This window comes from Apium graveolens, chromosome 11, assembly GCF_009905375.1.
Source record: "Apium graveolens cultivar Ventura chromosome 11, ASM990537v1, whole genome shotgun sequence".
NCBI classification, from domain to species: Eukaryota; Viridiplantae; Streptophyta; class Magnoliopsida; order Apiales; family Apiaceae; genus Apium; species Apium graveolens.
In genome coordinates, this window is record NC_133657.1 from 4332060 (window position 1) to 4351405 (window position 19346).

General features: G+C 33.9%; 1 protein-coding gene across 2 annotated transcripts; it reads left to right on the forward strand.

The window, feature by feature from the left end:
• Window positions 1-6918: 6918 nt before the first annotated feature.
• Window positions 6919-19144, forward strand: LOC141696950 (putative leucine-rich repeat receptor-like serine/threonine-protein kinase At3g14840). Of its 2 annotated transcripts, none has more exons than XM_074501110.1 (24): window positions 6919-7103; window positions 7291-7438; window positions 7518-7592; window positions 7726-7794; window positions 8177-8248; window positions 8331-8402; window positions 8599-8670; window positions 8765-8836; window positions 8915-8986; window positions 9079-9150; window positions 9238-9309; window positions 11094-11165; window positions 11718-11786; window positions 12848-12901; window positions 12993-13028; window positions 13663-13703; window positions 14556-14926; window positions 15255-15450; window positions 16401-16538; window positions 16764-16882; window positions 16969-17179; window positions 17301-17538; window positions 17772-17922; window positions 18542-19144. In XM_074501110.1, exons 1-24 carry the CDS (start codon window positions 6998-7000, stop codon window positions 18926-18928), a joined length of 2985 nt encoding a protein of 994 aa, XP_074357211.1. In that variant the 5' UTR covers window positions 6919-6997; the 3' UTR covers window positions 18929-19144. The 2 variants fall into 2 exon arrangements, with proteins under 2 accessions (XP_074357211.1, XP_074357212.1); XM_074501111.1 differs by having other exon boundaries at window positions 6972-7103; window positions 7305-7438.
• Window positions 19145-19346: the final 202 nt, after the last annotated feature.

Consider the following 19346-nt stretch of genomic DNA (forward strand, 5'->3'; position numbering starts at 1 on the left):
TGCTGTTTTTGCTTGAACTTCTTGTCCTGATGGTAACCCCCTTTCGGTCGGTCATCAGAGTTCTTACTCCTAGACCCCCCATTCCGGGTCATCCTCATTGCTTGAAGTACATCAGTTTCCTTTATGAATCTGGCAGCCATGGAGTAAGCTGCTGCCAGACTTTGTGGCTCCTTATTGATCAACTCTACAATGTACCCTTTATTGTGCTCCAGATCTAAGTTTCTCCTGAAGATGCTCAGTGCTTCATGCTCGTCCAAGTTTGAGACTTTGTTGATTGCTTCCTGGAACCGGCGCATATAGGCTGAGAGGGACTCATTGTCGTGTTGCCGGATTGTTTCCAGGTGACACATATGCATTTCATGTGTCTTGTTTGCTCGAAATCTTCGGAGAAAAGATGCGCGAAACTCCTTCCAACTATGGATGTTGCGGGAGGGGATCCTGCTGAACCATCTCTGGGCCCCTCCCTTAAGTGTTGATGCGAAGAACCTTGATTTTGTCATGTCATTGTAGTAGTATATTTGCCCGATCTGCTCAAAGTAGTTCAAGTGCTCCTCTGGGTCTCCCAGACCATCAAAAGAATCAAAATTATAATACTTCAAGTCCCGCTGCCGGGGAATAGCCTCCAAGGAGTGGCTGAAAGGAGTTAACATTTCCCCAATTTCTACTCCCGAGTCTCTGTTCATCTTCCTTTGCAATTCATAGATCATATCTTTTAAGTCTTTCTGCTTCTCCTCTTCTTCATCATCAAAAATCAGCTTCGGAGTGGGATCCCTCCGGGTTCTCTTGGTCCTAGACTTGGTCAGTAGCTTTTCTTCTTCTAACTGCATTCTTTTTTGGATCTTCAGCTCGAGCTTTGCTTCTTCCTCTTTTCTGATTTGCTCCCGCATCTCTTCCAACCTTTTCTGCTTAGCAACTTCTGCTTCTTTCTTATTACCCTGATCCTTTTTGCTTTTCTTTCCCTTATCTCCAATCCGGTCAAAGACAAATCTCTTAGATTGCTGGGAGTCCCCAGAATCCTCCGGTTCTTCCCCGAGTTCGGCTTCTTCCTGGAGCCGGGTTTGCTCCTGCCTGTAGAGCCGGATTGCTTCTGCTAGTTCATCACTTGTAAGGTTGGCCATGTGCTCTTCGGCTACCGGGACATTAGTGTATTTGTATTGGTTCAGCTCAATAAGGCTTCTGGCATCCCGGGTGTTTACAATTCGCTCCGCAATGGGAGTGCGTTGCAATGGTTGCTCCTAGAACGCTTCTCTGTCGGCTCCTGGGTCAAGGGCCTAGGAGTGGTCCGGCTCCTGGACCTGAGTACTAGCAGATTGTCTTCCAGAAGTATGTTTTCCTGGTCTTACCATTGTCTCAAAAACACTAACAACAACTAACAAAAATTTCCCACTAATAATAATAATCTACGGTTGCTTTCTGAAAATCGCAAAAACTATCCAGAACAATAACAAGCAGTAACAAACAGCTTTCTGGGACTAGTTTACACAATCTTCTCGGACTACTCAACAATGTGGTAGAACAAGTGTAGCGGGGTTTTAGAACACAAAGGCAATACACAAACTAGACCAAAATCAGGGTTCTAAAACGATCAAAACCAATAATAGCACACACAAACGTAGCTTAAATCAACGAAACGGGGTTCACACAAACGTGACCTAAAATAACGAGCACACACAAACGTGGCTTAAATCAAACAATATTCATGTTTATGAGAGAGTTTGGTTGCTTGGGTTCTTACAAGTTAAATAAATGAACTCTTTCAAGAGCTTGCTGATGAAGGTGAATCCAGGGGCACCGAGACCCAAGGATGGAGAGCCCCTCCTTCTAGCGCCAAATGATAACTCCTGGTGGCGGGGCTGCTCCTCCGACGCTGTGCCTGGGTCCTTCGCCGCTGTGGAGGTGTAGCTGTCGTGGGGCTCCTATAAAACAACACTGGAAGGGGGTTTGGGTCCCGTGGCGCCTCCGGTGTGAGAGTAAAAACTCGCTTTTGGGGAAGATGAAGATAGATATGAATACAAGGTGGCTGTGTGTATATGAGTGTAAGAGGGTGATTAACCCCAAAACCTTACCTTCTTGGGATATTTTTAGTCCAAGGATAGGGTTTTGGGGTTGGTACCTTTAAATCGTAGCCATCGGTTCTGGGAGCGGATGCTTTACACGTGTCAGCGCGGGATTGACCGAGGAATATTCTGAGGATCTTCTGACACGTGCCCTGATTATTCCCATGATTGATGGGTGCCAGTTATCCCTGTCACGTGCTTGGGCAAGTGCCTCACGTCCTAGGATTTCCCAAGGTTGGGATTGCTGGACTGGGACAGTCAGGACCGGCGGTGTGCGGGACTGAATTGAGTTAAGATTCCATGACTAGTTCTTTCAGGAGTTATACGGAGTTATGAGTCCCGGACTGGTCCTTACATGAGCTATATGTACTATCAAATATATAGTACTTTCTCTCTGAAATATGATAGTCTTTCATTACTTGCACCATAGCTTAGTGTGCATATAATTATTTTTAAAACAAATAGAGTTTAATTGAGGAGGATTGTTGGAGTTGAGTTATGATAAATGACGTGGGAGTGTATATAATAGTAGTTTATTTTTGAGTTTGTTAAGCAACTCTTCTTAGAAAGTCAAAGTGATATATTTCTACCATGTTAAGCGAGAATTTGAAATTCCTGTCAGAAGACGACACTTGAACACTTTATTTTTTTGAAACACTTGCAAGAATTTTATGCCCTGCTCTAGAGTGATAAGAAGATAAAATTTTATCCAATTTTCGGAATGAAATTTTGTAATGAAAATTTGTTAAATTTATATTAATTATCGCTTGTTTTCGGACCTTTTAAAAATTCGAGAACACAATTATACAATAAAAATAAAATTATTTTACTTAATCTGCAGTTATTTTCCTTAGTTTTTCAAAATTAGTTTTTCAAAATTTGGAGCGAGGGCTTAGCATTTCTCACTACCATTTCACCATCACAAGTCACAACAAACTAACACCAATATCATAAGAAAGCGTGATTAGTCCAAGCAACGACTAATTCAAAAGATTAAGTAATCGCATATAAACATACAAAATGGATTTTCTGTGTTGTGGATAGTAAAAAAGCAAAAATGGTAGGTGTGATTTTGGAATTTAAGTGCCAACAGCAATTGTTCTTTTTTTTATTATTATTATTTTAACGGATAAAAGATTCATTGAAATATAAGAAATCATGTGAGATAGTCTCCGAACTCTCAAATATAATTTGTTTATGAAACAAAAAAAATTAAACAATTATTCGCTTTATTTTCCGATCGCTAAGCACGTTGAATATCTAACTTTTTAAATTTAAAAAATATTATAATAATATCTTTAGCAAGCATGATGCCACTTTCACTATCTGTGTATATCAATATTTTAACTTATTCCCTCCCTCCCATAATAAATTTCCTATTTTGACTTTTGATGCTGTTCATCGCCTCCGACTGATTATTAATTTAAGTCTAATTTATTAGATCAAATATAGTCATGAGTGATTTTGTTGAATTCGTATTTATGAATGAATTTTTATATTTAATACTAATATGAAATTAAAGATATTAATAATCAAAAATGTGCATTGACAAACGTGTACACACAAATAAAAACGTTTTTAGGGACGGAGGAGTACATGTCACTACACAAGTAACTACATGGGAATATACAAGTTAAATAATGTATAAAAAATTAGTTTATAACTTATTTCTACTCCCTTCTTCCCATTTAATTGGGTTTAAATACGGATGTTAAAAAAATGTGTAAATTGATAGTGAAAAATAAGAAAAGTTAATAGTGATAAGATCAAATAATATTTAATATATAAAGTAATTATAATGGAGAAACGTAGTATATATAATTAATTTTTATATTATAACATGTTATTCCCTCCGTTCTACTAGATTCTTACATAATTTTTTTTATGCTTAACTCATGCATTTTAAAACTAATACAAAATATAGTTCTATAATTTATTTTTAACTTTTTTTTCTGTATCAAAGTTTAAACATTATATTTTTATTTAAAAAAATATTTATATTTAGGGAATCATGTTTTACGATTATCTAAAAATGTGTGGCGATTTTGTCCCCAACGTAAACAATCTAGTGGAACAGAGACAGTAGTATTCTAGGAGAATTTTCTGAATGTTAAAAAATGTGAATGACGCCCTAAAATGTAAACCCTAAAGAAAAGAGGGGCAGAGGAGTTAATGTCAAAAGGACCCAACATGAAAGCTTAAAACAAGACAAAATTCAGCTTTATAGATAAAAAAATAAAGACAAACAACAACATACACAAGAAACCATTTTGTTGAATGCTGAGAGTTGACTGACTGTGCTACATTGTTGACAAGGCAAGTTCAATCAGTTAACAGTAAACATACATTTCGATTTCCGATTCAATTTTATATAGAGCGGTCAATTTGGTACACAACACGTGAACACGACACGAAAAATACGGATATGAGTTTTAATTTTTGGTACACGAAACACGAATATACATGAACACGAAATTACATGATAGATTTAGTGTCGGATATGGGTTTCAATTTAGGTACACGAAAGTACACGAAATTACACGAGATAAATATATTTATAAATTAATATATACAACACATGCATATAATATAAATATAATATGAATATTTACAAGTTTTTATAGAATACTATGTAAAAATATATATATTTATATATACACTCTCCATATTTCATTGAATTATACATTAAAATAGATTTTTTATATATTATATGTATATATATATTATATTATTTTTTTATCTAATATACACGAAAAGTATACGGAAAGTACACGAGACGATTCGAATCGGATATGGGTTTCACATATGGGTACACGAAATCATTTCGGGTCGGATATGGGTTTCATGTTTATGTACACGAAACACGAAATTACACGACACGATCTGATTGCCCGCTCTAATTTTATATCACTTTTAAAAAAATTGTGTACTTTAATATTTGAATATCTTCTGGTCGTATTTTTATGTTAAATTAAATAGAAGAAATGTGTTTATTTATTTTCATGTCGTGTATTTAATATTTAAATAAAAATATTAATTTTTTATTTTTATTAAGAGCCTTTTGGTTGAAAATATTTCGGTATCAGATATAATTTTCATTCATTCCAACCCATATTCAAAATTTTATTTATTCAAACCCATTACTCGTACCCTAAGATATGAGTTACCTATGGGGAAGTGGGTTATGATCGGAGGTTATGAGAAATCAATCAAATGTAAACGTTTAATAAAAAATAATAACTAATTAACCAAAAAATATATTAAAATAATAATTAAAATAATCTTTTAAGTTAATTAAAATTAATGATCTAAAAATATTTTAAATCAAATATATTCATTACCCATATTCAAAATTTCAGTATCAGATATAAGTTTCATTCATTCCTACCCGTATTCAAAATTTTATTTATTCAAACCCATTACTCGTACCTTCAGGTATGAGTTTTTGATACCGATGGGAAGGTGGGTTATGACAGAAGGTTATGGGAAATCAATCGAATGTAAATATTTAATAAAAAAATAAATTAATTAACCAAAAAATATATTAAAATAATAATTAAAATAATATTTTAAATTAATAAACTTAATAATCGAAAAATATTTTAAATCAAATATATTCATTACCCGACCAAATACCTGACATTATAAATGATATCTCAACCTCATGTCAATTTAACACGATTCCTGATTACAATTTCATATTGCTGCTTGAACATAACGAAAGTTTTCTGATTTAATCTTTTCACTTCCTCAATCTTTTGGTCGTGTTTTTATGTTAAATTACATATAAAAAATGCGTCTACTCTCACATCATCACGTATCTAAAATTCAATAAGAAATAGAAAATATGAAATTTTGGTGCCATTCTAGTGTTGTGTACATAAATTATCGGATTTAACGGTAAATGTCAAACTTCTAATTTTTCAAAAGAAAAAAAGAAAAGTGACCCGAAAGCTGAGTAATAATAATTGACTACGAACTCTAAGTTTGTCAACCTTCACCATCTACCCGTATCGTTTGTACCATACGTGGCATTTATAGCTTCAACCGAACCACAACGATGCTCAGCAATTAAAAAAACAAAAAAAAAACCTGACCGAAGATTTGCCTAGATACACTGAACTTCATTTTTCAACATGTAATATGAATTTACATTACGTACTTGATTCAACCTTTTTTATTTTGCTTTTAATGGTACGTAGTAGGGATGTACAGATGATTCGGTGAATTGCACTAATCGCTCACACTACTCGTAATTGTATCGTTTGTTGTAGATAAGTATAAAATGCGGGTCAAATGCGAATTAAAAGTGCAGGAATCTCAAATCCGTGTATTGACTATGAATTTGATTTTTAAATAATTGTAAATATTAACCACAAATCGCAAAAAAAAATTGTGATTAACTGCAACTGCAATTGCGACTGAGCCTTAAGATTTAAGAAAACCGCTATATATGATTTGATGTGATTTTGACATCTCAACCGTACCAAACTTAACCGCGTATACTTAGCAAGGAACATACTCCCTCCGTCCCGACCAATTCTTTACGTTAGGTTTGAGCACCGAGGTTAAAAAATATGTATAAATTAGTTAAAAAAAGAAAGAAAAGAGGGTGAAGTGGTGGGACCCATTAATTTTTTAATATATAAAAGAGAGATAATGGAGTAAAAGTAGTGTGAAAAGGGAGGAAAAGTGGGAAAATTGTGGAACTCATTGACTATTTTTGGTAAGTTTTGAAATATTAAGAATTGGATGGGACATCCGAGAAAGGAAATTATAAAAAAATAGTAGGACAGACGGAGTAATATAAATTTATAAGGAAACTTGGACTAAATCAAATATATGGACCCGCCTGTCAGAAGATTGCAACATAAATAAAAAGATAAGACAATTATTGGTAGCAGCTCCAGCATAATTTGATTTTCAGGCAATCGGAAGTTATGTTGTTAACACCTCCATATTTCTCATTCTGTGCACCACTATTACTTCTCCTAGCTTTTCCCTTCTTCTTTGCCTCTGCAGCTCCCATTCTGCCCAATGATGAAGGTAACTCCTGATTTTCATTTTTTCTAGTCCTGACTTTTGGTTAAAACTTAGTACAAAAAATATTTAAGTCCGGCTGTTTCGAAATCCTGGTTCCTAAAAATATTTAAGTCTGGCTGTTTCGAAATCCTGGTTCCGCATCGTGTACTATGCATGCAGAGTTTTAGATATGTAGTTGATTGATTTGCAGTGGAAGCTTTACAGAAAATAGCAACTACATTGGGGAAGACAGATTGGATTTTTGGAGGTGATTCATGTAATAACACAGAAGGTGGAAATAACAGCATCACTTGTGATTGCACTTCTTCCAATGCCACTATTTGCCATGTTGTTGGCTTGTAAGTTGTTTAACTATCTTTAACTTCTCTTTTGTATATGATTTATTATATAATTCACATTTGTGGGACTTGAGTGCAGAATTTTCAAGAGGCAAAATCTTGCAGGGACACTTCCTGCATCTGAGTTGCTTGACTTACCTTCCCTCCAGATTATGTATGTTTTGTGAACTCTTTGACCCGCTCCTAGTCTAATATATATTGTATGATTCATTGTTTTCGGTTTTAATTGACCTTGATTTTCTTGAAATTGATTTTTCAAATTGTATTTGGGAATGCTATGGTTGCAGAGATTTCAGTCGTAATTACCTCAATGGTTCTCTTCCCCGAGAATGGGGAGCCTCGCGATTAACAAATATGTATGTAATTTTTGCTATGCTTTCTATTGTCCCGCGCTATGTTTGGTTGAAAGGAATGTAACGAAATATTGCCCCTTTAAAATTAAAGGTGAGAGAAAGGATGTAAAGGGGAGAGTGCAAATTCTCCGTGACGAGTTTTGTGAAGAAAATGAGTTGTTGGAATAAGTCATTCTTCCGCAAATGTGAGAGATTGAGCTCTAGTCTTAGTCGAATGAATAGAATGGAGAATTGATGAAAATTATGAATACTAACCAGTTCATACTTCTTTCCATTCCCACTCGATTGCATTCCTTTTGACCAAAAGGGGCACAAATGTTTGTATGTCACTTTTTACTACCTGGAAGCTTTTGTTGCACAATCTGATAATGTTGTGCTATGGCAGAACACTCCTGGGGAATCGTTTGACGGGTACAATTCCAAAAGAATTTGGAAACATCACCACTCTGTTGGAATTGTAAGTATTTTTTTTGAATATTTATGAGTCAGTTATGTGGTAATATATTGCTGAATGAGGTAATTTTATTTGTTGTCTGCAGACTTTTGGATCACAATCAGCTGTCGGGACCTGTTCCTCCAGAGATCGGTAATCTTCCTGCGATAGAGAGAATGTAAGATTCATTATTCACCAAAAGTTTTGTCCACTGCATACATAATTATAATAATATCTATTTTTTGACCATTCACCAAATTTACTGAAATGCTAACTAGTTATTTTTACTATATTTCCTCTTGAGATCTTTATTCATGAGCATTTATCTATATCTCTGTATATATTTTAATTAGTTGGTATATCTGTATTTGAAGAATCCTTTCTTCAAACAATCTCAATGGGGAGTTGCCTTCGACCTATGCAAACTTGACTACTTTGAAGGACTTGTGAGTTCCTAAAATTCGTCGTCTATTGTTTTTAGTTTTATCTCTGTATGCTTGTACAAGTCAACTGATAAATTTGTTGCTTGCGCAACTGCAGTCGAATTGCTGATACCAACTTCACTGGGAAGATACCCAATTTCATAGAGAAGTGGACCAATGTTCAAATACTGTGAGACATCCAACTTTTTATACATGATTGTCATGAAACTTAAAGGGCTGATTTCTTGTGTAAATTTGTCTCACACAGGATAATGCAGGGTACACGTTTAAATGGTCCAATACCTTCTGGGATTGTTCAACTGACTGATCTATTTGATTTGTTGGTAATATGTTCCAATTATATTGCTAGACTCTATCTTCGATTGTACTGCTTCTTAAACTATATTCCTTTTCGGTATCCAACATTTTCAGGAGAATCAGCGACTTAAATGGAACTGAACAAGCTTTTCCACCCCTTCGTGGCATGAAAAGCATTAAGAGACTGTGAGTTGCATACTTTTTATATCTGCTCTTGGGTTACTGAATTTTATTAGCATCTTACAATTGTCCTGTTCATATTAAACTTGGCAGCGTGTTAAGGAGTTGCAATATTGTTGGACAATTACCAGAGTATCTTGTTGATATGAAAAACCTGACAACCTTGTTAGTGAAACCTTTTCTCATCCTTTCTTGATTATATGGATTTTGCAAGTTCAAATATTTTCATGTGTTGTATGTTTTTATCTTTTGATAATTAAATTATCATATAGTATATTTCTGTACAGAGAACTGCTTAGCAAGCATCTGGCATTAGTTAAAACACATGAAAAGAAGCAAACATATAACTAAGTAAAAAAAATATCAGGGCAAGAATTTATCACCAAAAACATGCTCTATATAGGTCCTTTTAGAAAATCCCGGAAACATGAATCCAAGAAAATGATTACCAATTCTTTGACATCAGTTATTTAAGTTTGTAGACTTATTGTTTCAGAGTGGATTCTTTTGAATAGTGTTAATTATCTGTGACCTACTTGATTTTATGACCCTTGGTCTCCATATAGACCTAATTGTCTGAATTTCACATGATACATCGCATTCCTATTAATTAGAAAATATTTTTAATTTTTTTTATAAATATTTATAATCCCTCTGCTTACTAAAACATTTTTACTTTCAACTTGTTTAACGTTCAGCTGAAAATTACAACATCAAGTTTTCCCAGAGGCCCTATACATACTTGATGTTAGTTTGGACAATTTTTAGCATTGTGAAGTGGGTAAGGAGTGCTACGAATTGCAAAACAGTATTATGCCACTCACTCGAAACATCAGTTAAGGATTTTGTTAAAATCTAAATTTTGAAAGTTAGACTGTTTTATTTAGCAACAAAAAAAGAAGAAAGAAAGTAGACTATTTTAAGGGGTTTCACTAAATTACATAGCTAATAAGTAGCATTGAATATTTTCTATTAAATGTTTTCTGTAACATAAACAAACAGAACCAACAACATCTCTTCTATAAAAGTGTTTACTGAACTAAAATTCTCATCCTGAGACATACCAATTGCAGGAGTGACTTTGTTTTAATTAAATAGATAGCAATGTTCTCTGAAAAAGCTTTTGGAAGTATGTATCTCGTAGTTGCCCAAGCAGTTTTCCAAATCAAAACTACGCTTCAGCCATAATAAATAACTTGCTATATGGGAGAATGATCCCTGCATCACTCATTAAATAGGAAATACTTCTTAAGATACATATTATGAATTTTTTTTGTGAAACCTTAAGTTTAATAATCTGAAAGTTCAAACATAAGAAATCAGCTCACATGATTTAGCTGTTTGATAACATAACATTTTTTTTATGTATTATATTCCTAGAGTATTTTTTAAAACAAAAACTATAATTTTTATATTTTGGAAGTATTCTTTATAAAAAGAATCACTTTACATTTAAGATTTTTTTAAAGTGTTCATTTTTTTAACATATTATGTTCAAGTTTGAAATTGTTGTTTAATGTAATTTCCATAATCCCCTTAAGTTGACAAACACTTGAGGTCAAATATAACGGGTCAAAAGGTGCAAATTGTGGCAAGACTGAAACCTCGAAGATGCAAAGTGTATAAACTTAAACTAATAAACACCAAATGCAATAAAATCAAATCAAGGGATGTAATGTGCAAATAGCTCTTTAGATAATTACTTGCAAGTGATTGCTTCTTGCATTTATCAAACATCAAACTAAGACGATAAAAGAGTTGGCACAATGCATGAGAACTTTTGTTTGCTTTGACATTTCTACTTGGTCATGCATTTATGATACAGTTGGAGTGTTGCAAACTTGATTAAAATTGGTATTACAACTTTTGAATTATGGAAACTATGTTTAGATATATGTATTGTTATCAAAACTAAATTAGAACCTTTGCTATCATGGTTTTTCTTGCAGAGATCTCAGCTTCAACAAAATAAGTGGAGAAATACCAGCCAGTTTTGCTGGTCTATCCAATACTGAGCAAATGTAAGATATGATCAAATTCGTGGGTCTATTTCTTATCCTTAATCCCGACTTTCATGTCTGTGACCAATTATTACTATTTTTATTATATATAATATAAATTAGTAGTAAATAAATAAATTCAAGAATGGAATTATTCGTATATTTAGTTTTTTTTGTAAAACTTGGATCGGATATTCAGGTTATCGATCTGATTGAATCCGGGATCCAATTTTCGGTATACGCGGTTGTACTAGACTGGATATGGATCATTATTTTCGTAATCCAAAAAAGCGGATATCTGATCCGCATTTGAAAATGGAACTATGTATAAGGACTTGCTCACGCCTAACCATTTCTTCCCCGGTTTCAATCATTTCGTTTTATTTTCTGAATTTAAAACTTAAAAAGTAAATAAACATTGCTGGGATAATTTACCCTTGCCATATATTTAAAATTTCAAAATTAAATCCTCTTGTTTGAATGATTGTACTTTGGGATAAATAGAGCTTCATGTTTGGACAGAAATCTTGCTCTTCTACCAACAAAACTAATTGATAATATCTTTTTTCCTAGATATTTAAGTGGAAACATGCTATCTGGATCAGATCCTGAAAATAGAATGCCAAAAGGACAAAACAACATGTAAGGTTCTCTCTCTAAACCTTGTAATAGTTTTTATACATGAGTCGGCTTGTCATTGGTGCATGTCGTTGTTATATATTTTATTTGCTTAAACAATATACTTTGTTATCATTGTGTTCAAACATTTATCTGTGTCTCATAGGAAATTAAAATTCATACTAATTTCAGAGTGGTTCTTGATGATACTCTAAGATTGCATACTTACAAAACTCTGTACTAGTCTGGCTTTTAAATTTGTTTCATATGGCCAATGCCTGGTTTTATTCATTTAGATTACATATTATGATATTATAAAGCCATAATACAGACAGATGAGTCTGGGTAACTTCTATTTGTAAGTATTGTGGGGTGGCATTTACAACTATGATACATGTATGCTCCCAGTTCATTTTCTGTATCTGTATCTCGCACACACGTTTCTTGTTTACGTGATGATATATATATGTCTGTACTGGTCTACCACTCTACACCAATGTCTATTCAACGTTCTTCATAAACTTTTAAATTCTATTTATATATTCCGGTACTGATAATTCTCCAGAATGCCTCTAATGTTCCTTTTATTTTAAGAAATAGTTTTTAATAGGCAAATAAATTTAAGTTGTTGACGGGAAAATTTCATACAAAATGGTGGAATTTAATAAACTCTAATAAATAAAAATATATGACTGAAATTTGTAATATGCATCTGTATGCTACTTTTATTTGTAAACAGATGTATTATATGAAAGTAAACATATTTTTAGCATAAAATATTCACATTTCAACTTTATGTCTCATTAGCATGTTGGGCTTGACATTGTTTTTAGAAGTATTCGTGTTTTTAGGATTAACCGTGATTGAGACCCCAAGCTGGATCAGCTTTATTATTGTAGTAGATATTGCAATCACATCTAGTTGATTGAGGGGCCTAGTTGTCATGCTCATTTCCCATTAAACGGGCTATAGAATTCGTCTCATGTGGTTCTTACTGTAATTGATACTCATGCTACCAACATGTAGAAGGCCAATTGCTTCTGCTTTTATAACGCAATGAATCATTTGTTGTCTTCTGTGTACAGTGATCTTTCATACAACAATTTTACGCCAGCAACCTTCTGTCAGCAAAATGATATGTGAGATTTTTATATGTTTAGAACCTTTTTTAATGTTTATGCAAGATAAGAAGATTATTTGTGAAGGTATTTACTTGGTATTTTCACGCAGAAACTTGTTTGCAAGCTCTTCCACGCGAAATATTTCGTAAGTTATCACTTTCTACTAGGAAGACTATTATCATTGCAGTAGCTTAGTACCAAGTTAGATGATACTTCTGCTAAAAAAATAAATATCAATGATAATATAAAAATATGGATCCTTATATGTTCCAAATTATTAACACGGTAGTAGATTTTTTATCCAGGTGAATTCCCGTTTTTGGATTTTTTATGAAAGCAACACGCAAAGCTAAATGTGCATTTTTTTCGCTGAGTATAAAATGCACTCTTTTATCACTTTATGCCATCAATTATTATTGACAAATATAACTCCACTCAGCAAGTAATTTGGAAGGATGACTCTGATTTGATGAAATTTTATTATTTTTCATATATCCTTTTAGGGTTGCCTTCAATAGAAAAACATATTTTAGTGTAAGAACAGTGAGTCTGCACTCTTAAAGAACTGAAAAAGAATATACTACAGAAAATGTAGAATACAAGCCAAAAAATTGCTCTGTATTTTAAGAAGTGCATAACAATTGTTCCCACTGTTCACACAGTAAAATTTTGTCCTCACCTGAATTATTACCTATCCTTTTATTTCAGTAGTTGAACTTGTATTTTAAGCATAATGTTGAATGTATTCTAATTATTGTGTCCCTCCCCTCTCTGTACAGAGGAATAGTTTCATGCTTGGAAAACCCCCCTTGCCAACGAAGTAAGTGTTCTTCTTTTGTCAAGTGAAGAAATAATGCTGATAAGATACTAAATTAGGAGAGGAGTTTAAATTTGATTCCGAGGGAATGAGAATACATAGGCTGCTTATCCTCTTTCCATTATTTCTTTCGTACTGCTTCTGTTGCACTTGCACCTATGAGATCTGAGATAAGGAAGATTGGTCAAAATTTGTTACTTGCTTATTGCTAACAAACGATAAAAGATATTAGTTTAGTGATAATGGATAAGCAGCTGAAATATGACTAAGCACTCTTTCTGCCCTGTGGAAGTATCTGCACACAAACACAATATTATTTTCTATATAGTTACAAACGATTTAACATAATTTGATTAAGCTAGTGATTGAACTATTTTAATGAACATTTATACTATTATAGAACTAGAGACATACTGCTATTTGAAACTGGGGTGATATTGGCCGTCTTAAAGGAAGGTCATATGTCATCAAATTATTCACGGTACAAACCTAAAGTATCGACGCAAGTTGTGAATGCCACCTCGATAGAAAAAACAACAAAAGATTTCATATGTCCTCATAGTCCACGTTATATAATCATTATATTTCATTCCCAAAATAATAAAACCCAGATGAAAATGTGTAATAGAATAGCATTCTCTGGTCCTTTTCAACGGAATTGTGAAGTGAGCGAATGTGTGTTGTCAAAGAAGTTGAGAAATATGCAAATTAAAGAGTAAAGCATGGAGATCTGTAAAAAATATAGATGAACTATATAAACATGGGTGGATAAGATGTATATGCTTTCACATTTCTCTGATTCCTCTCTTTGCCCAACATGTTGTTGTATGAATATTTTTATGTGGTTTTGATTAGATTGGCATGCCATCCACATAAATTGTGGTGGAAGAGAGGTAAGCGGGGGCCGAGGCTTGAAGTACGAAGCTGATATAGCAGGCGGACCTTCAAGTTTCTCTCGCAGCGGAGCTAACTGGGGAACTAGCAATACTGGTCACTTTATGGATGATAGCAATAGGAAATTTCTTACCACAAATATTTCAAGGCTATATATGGACCGTCCTGAGTTGTACATGGATGCTCGAATATCTCCTATATCACTGACTTATTATGGTTTCTGTCTTTATAATGGAAACTACACTGTAAAGCTTCACTTTGCAGAGATCATGTTTACTGATGATGAAACTTATAACAGCCTTGGACGACGCATATTTGATGTTTACATTCAGGTACTGCTAGATTGTTTAATTGTTTAACAAAAGACAATTTGTGAATAGTTATTTTCAAGTTTCTTCTTTTTTTTGGATTGAAATATTCTTTTACCTAACCTGAAATGGAAGGTAATTAATTGTTATTAAAGTTTCAGCTGTTTTTTTAATTATAAATCTATGTATCCTTGCCCGTTAAGTTGGTTTTTTCTTACCTGTAAAATGTGTTTTGAGTGAGTCGGACTGAAATGGAGATTAATCAGTTTATTAGCACTCATCACATACAATTGTCTGAAAATCATGTATAATAAATTATCCTTGCCTGCATGAAAACATATACGTATTACAGGGAAAGCTGGTGCTGAAAGATTTCAATATTGCGCTTGAAGCAGGCGGGGTTGGAAAGGAAATCATAAAGAGTTTTCCAGTTACTTTAAGCAGTAATACCTTGGAGATCCGATTGTATTGGGGTGGAAAAGGGACAACAAGTATTCCTGAAAAAGGTGTTTATGGACCTTTGATTTCAGCTATTTCTGTGGAATCTGGTAAAGAACGAATATCTCCGAGCTTATAATTTTTGTGTCAATAATGATATGAAATTAATCTCCCTCCATTCAAATGAACTAGAGATTCTGAACTTCAGTAATAATGTTATAGTAAAATATTATGTATTATCTGTAATGCATAGTTATGTCTCTGTTCACTGTGACAAATACGTAGTACTGAGATGATATAAATCTGCATCCGAGTTGGTGTTAGTTGTCATCAGAAAAGTACCTAATGTTCTTCCTATTTCATTAGAAACATATTCATTATTCCCTTTTAAAATTAATCCCCATTTTTCTTGATGATGTATTGTTTAAAAGCACTATGCATGATCTTTCTTATCTTCAGTCATTTTGTTTACTGTTTAATTTCCACAACCCCCCAACGCACTGCCTCTTTCATTTTAAACTGCAAAACAAATCCTGCCACAATGACCACCAGTTTCATTAACACTTGGACAATCCTTGTCATCAAAGCACCAGTCTAAGAGGTGTACTTGAGAGAGTTAATCACATTACCTATCATCTTATTGTCTGTTTTTCATTAATTAATTGCGGTGGAAGGGAAACTTAGTTAAAAAGATTTGGTTTTATGTATAATAAAAGGACTAGGATGTTTTTTCTTTTTTGCTAAATAAAATATATTTTTCTTGCAACTCTGAAAGGGAAATAATAATTTTTAGTATGGGACAGAGGGAGTAATTCGAATTGGACATTTTAATATATATCTTAATGTAATATAAAGATGTACATGAAGCGAACAACTTCCCCCATAGTATGTATCATTGAGTCACAGCTCAAGTTTGGGAAAAGAAATAACAAGTTCAGCTTATAAAAGTGTCTGATTAAGTGGTGTACTTCCACATTATCTGAAGTCTGAATATGTCTGGAGCTCATATTGCATGCACCGTGGTTTTAATAATCGACTGACTAGTTTTTTCTTCATTCAGACAGCATCCCAAGTGAGGGGAAAAGATCAGTGGGCATTATTGTGGGGATTGTGGTTGCGGCAGTATCCGGGTTTGTCTTGGTTTTGGGCATACTTTGGTGGAAAGGCTGTCTACAAAGTAAAAACAGAATGAACATAGGTAAAACTCAGAATTTATGTACTTATAATTATAAGCAGGTTTTGGCATTTTAACTTAATATAAATATTAATGTCGTCGTTTCTCCGATCCTACGACTTCGTTATCTCTTTCCTTGCATGTTTAAAGTAACACAATAACTGGATCGACAAATAATAAAAAGTCGATGTAGATTATATACAGTTATAATTTTTAACGATGTACATAACTTAGAAGGTTCTTCAACAGATCTGAAGGGCGTTGACCTGCAAACAGGCTCATTTACTTTGCGGCAAATTAGAGTTGCAACTAATAATTTCGATGTTGCTAATAAGATTGGTGAAGGTGGCTTTGGTCCTGTTTACAAGGTATCCTAGTTGAAATAATAAAGCTTAAGATTATCGATCACAATTGACTTTGATTTTGTATAACTCGTGTAATCTTTTGATTGAAGGGACTTCTATCAAACGGGACCTTAATTGCAGTTAAGCAACTATCTTCAAAATCACAGCAAGGGAACCGTGAGTTTGTGAATGAGATAGGCATGATTACAGCTCTTCAACACCCACATCTTGTAAAGCTATATGGGTGTTGTATTGAGGGTAATCAGTTATTGCTGGTGTATGAATATTTAGAAAACAACAGCCTTGCCAGAGCTTTATTTGGTAAATTAACTACTTTACAGCATCCACTATCAGTTCAAAACATTATATAGGATGCAGACGTACATTCTATCCCTAGTTCACAAAAAAATGGTTCTGATACTTGTTTGATTGGTCAATATAGGACCAGATGAATGGCAGATAAAACTGGATTGGGCAACACGATACAAAATCTGTACTGGCATTGCAAAAGGTTTGGCGTATCTCCATGAAGAATCAAGATTAAAGATTATCCATAGAGATATTAAGGCCACAAATGTGCTTCTTGATAAGGAACTTAATCCTAAGATATCAGACTTTGGTCTGGCTAAACTGGTTGAGGAGGAGAAGACTCATATGAGCACCCGAGTTGCTGGAACTTAGTAAGTGCCTTTGGTAATGGCCAATTTTTTATTTGTTAAGATTATTGCTACCATTACAACTATACACGAATAAATACTTTGTAATCTTAGCAACTATAGCAACTAGTAATATTATCTTGGGCATATCATTTGTGTGAATGGAGTTGGTCCTTATTAATTATTTGATTTTAAGAAAGTCATGAAGAAGTAGAAAAGATCTGTTCAATGTCTAAAGTTATAGTCTTCTTTTTTAGTGGATATATGGCACCTGAATATGCAATGCGCGGTACCCTAACAGACAAAGCAGATGTCTATAGTTTTGGAATTGTTGCACTGGAAATTGTCAGCGGGATGAGCAACACTAGTAGCAGATCGGAGCAGGAAACTTTATATCTGCTTGACTGGGTAACTTTCTGATATTAACATAGTTCACTATTTCGTTTAGATTCAAATTTGCAAAAACTTGTTAACCCCTGATTCAATATATGCCATGAGTATATTTATAATGGCTCAAGTACACATCCTACAGAACAGTACACAATTGCAGGACGTATAGTTACATTCCATCTCTATTTTAAATTTGGTATTTATCAACTTGCGTGTTTTCCTTTTAAATTGGTTTCCAGATACTATTTTTTAGCAAAATTTCTGCTAACCCTTTCAGTCCTACCACAGACATATTTTAGAAGTTCTTGAAAGAATGTCCACTCCAGCAAAATAATGGTGAAGCTATAACATAGATAATAAGATTAGCATCCAAGACATTGAAGCGAAATGTTTGTATTGGAATGACCATAGGAAGTGACGATTGATTGTCAGTTTTTTATATTACAAAAGGAGGCTACATGAAAGACCAGATGTGAAGGAAACTGATTATACATGTATTTCAACTTATGATTTATCATGGTTAAGCGACTTGAAGCAATTTTGAATAGCATTGTAATGACATGTTCCTTAAAGAGTACAATAAATATATGATCAAAGTTATCTTCTAATATTTCCCTTTCGTTGTGTACATTTAAAGGCACATGAGCTGAAGGTTAAGGGGAACTTAAGGGATCTTGTTGATGAGAGATTGGGATCAGAATTCAATGAAAAGGAGGCAACGTTAATTATCAATCTCGCTCTTCTGTGCACCAATGTCTCACCGGTGGTTAGGCCAGCCATGTCTTCGGTGGTTGGCATACTCGAAGGCAGATCTCTCATGCAAGACTATTTTTCAGACCGAAGTACAAATTCTGAAATAAAGCAACCAACTGACTTTCTAGATATACAGCAGCAAAGCTATGTAACAAGCTCCTCTGGTGACTCTCAGTTGAAGGATGAGTCGATGACCTACTCATGGACCGCCTCTCCCACGTCTAGGTCTGATCTCTACCCGATAAATGTTGAGAGCAACAGCGGGAAATAGAGCAATATGGTATGATCTTAAGTCACTGTGTTGTCTACAACAATAGTGAATGTACAAATTATGATTCTTTTTGTAGTTATGCTAATGAGTAGGGTGGTCAGATTGATTTGTGTGTGATACAGCATTAGAACAATGTTCTGTTTGGTTGCTTCTGATTATTTCTTAGAAGTTTCGAAGTTGAATATAATATGATGATGTCTGAACATGCCAACACTAAACAAAATAAAATGAATAGGAACATAATATAAAGAAAAGAGTGAACTGGAAAAAAAGGGCACAATTGTCAACTTCAGAACACTTTCTCATGTCCCCCTCCCCTCACTCTCAGTTACATTCTCCTTATACACCACCTCATTCACTCCGTCTCGCTGCCAATTTCACATTTCATTTCACCACTTTCTTGATAATCGTGTCTTAA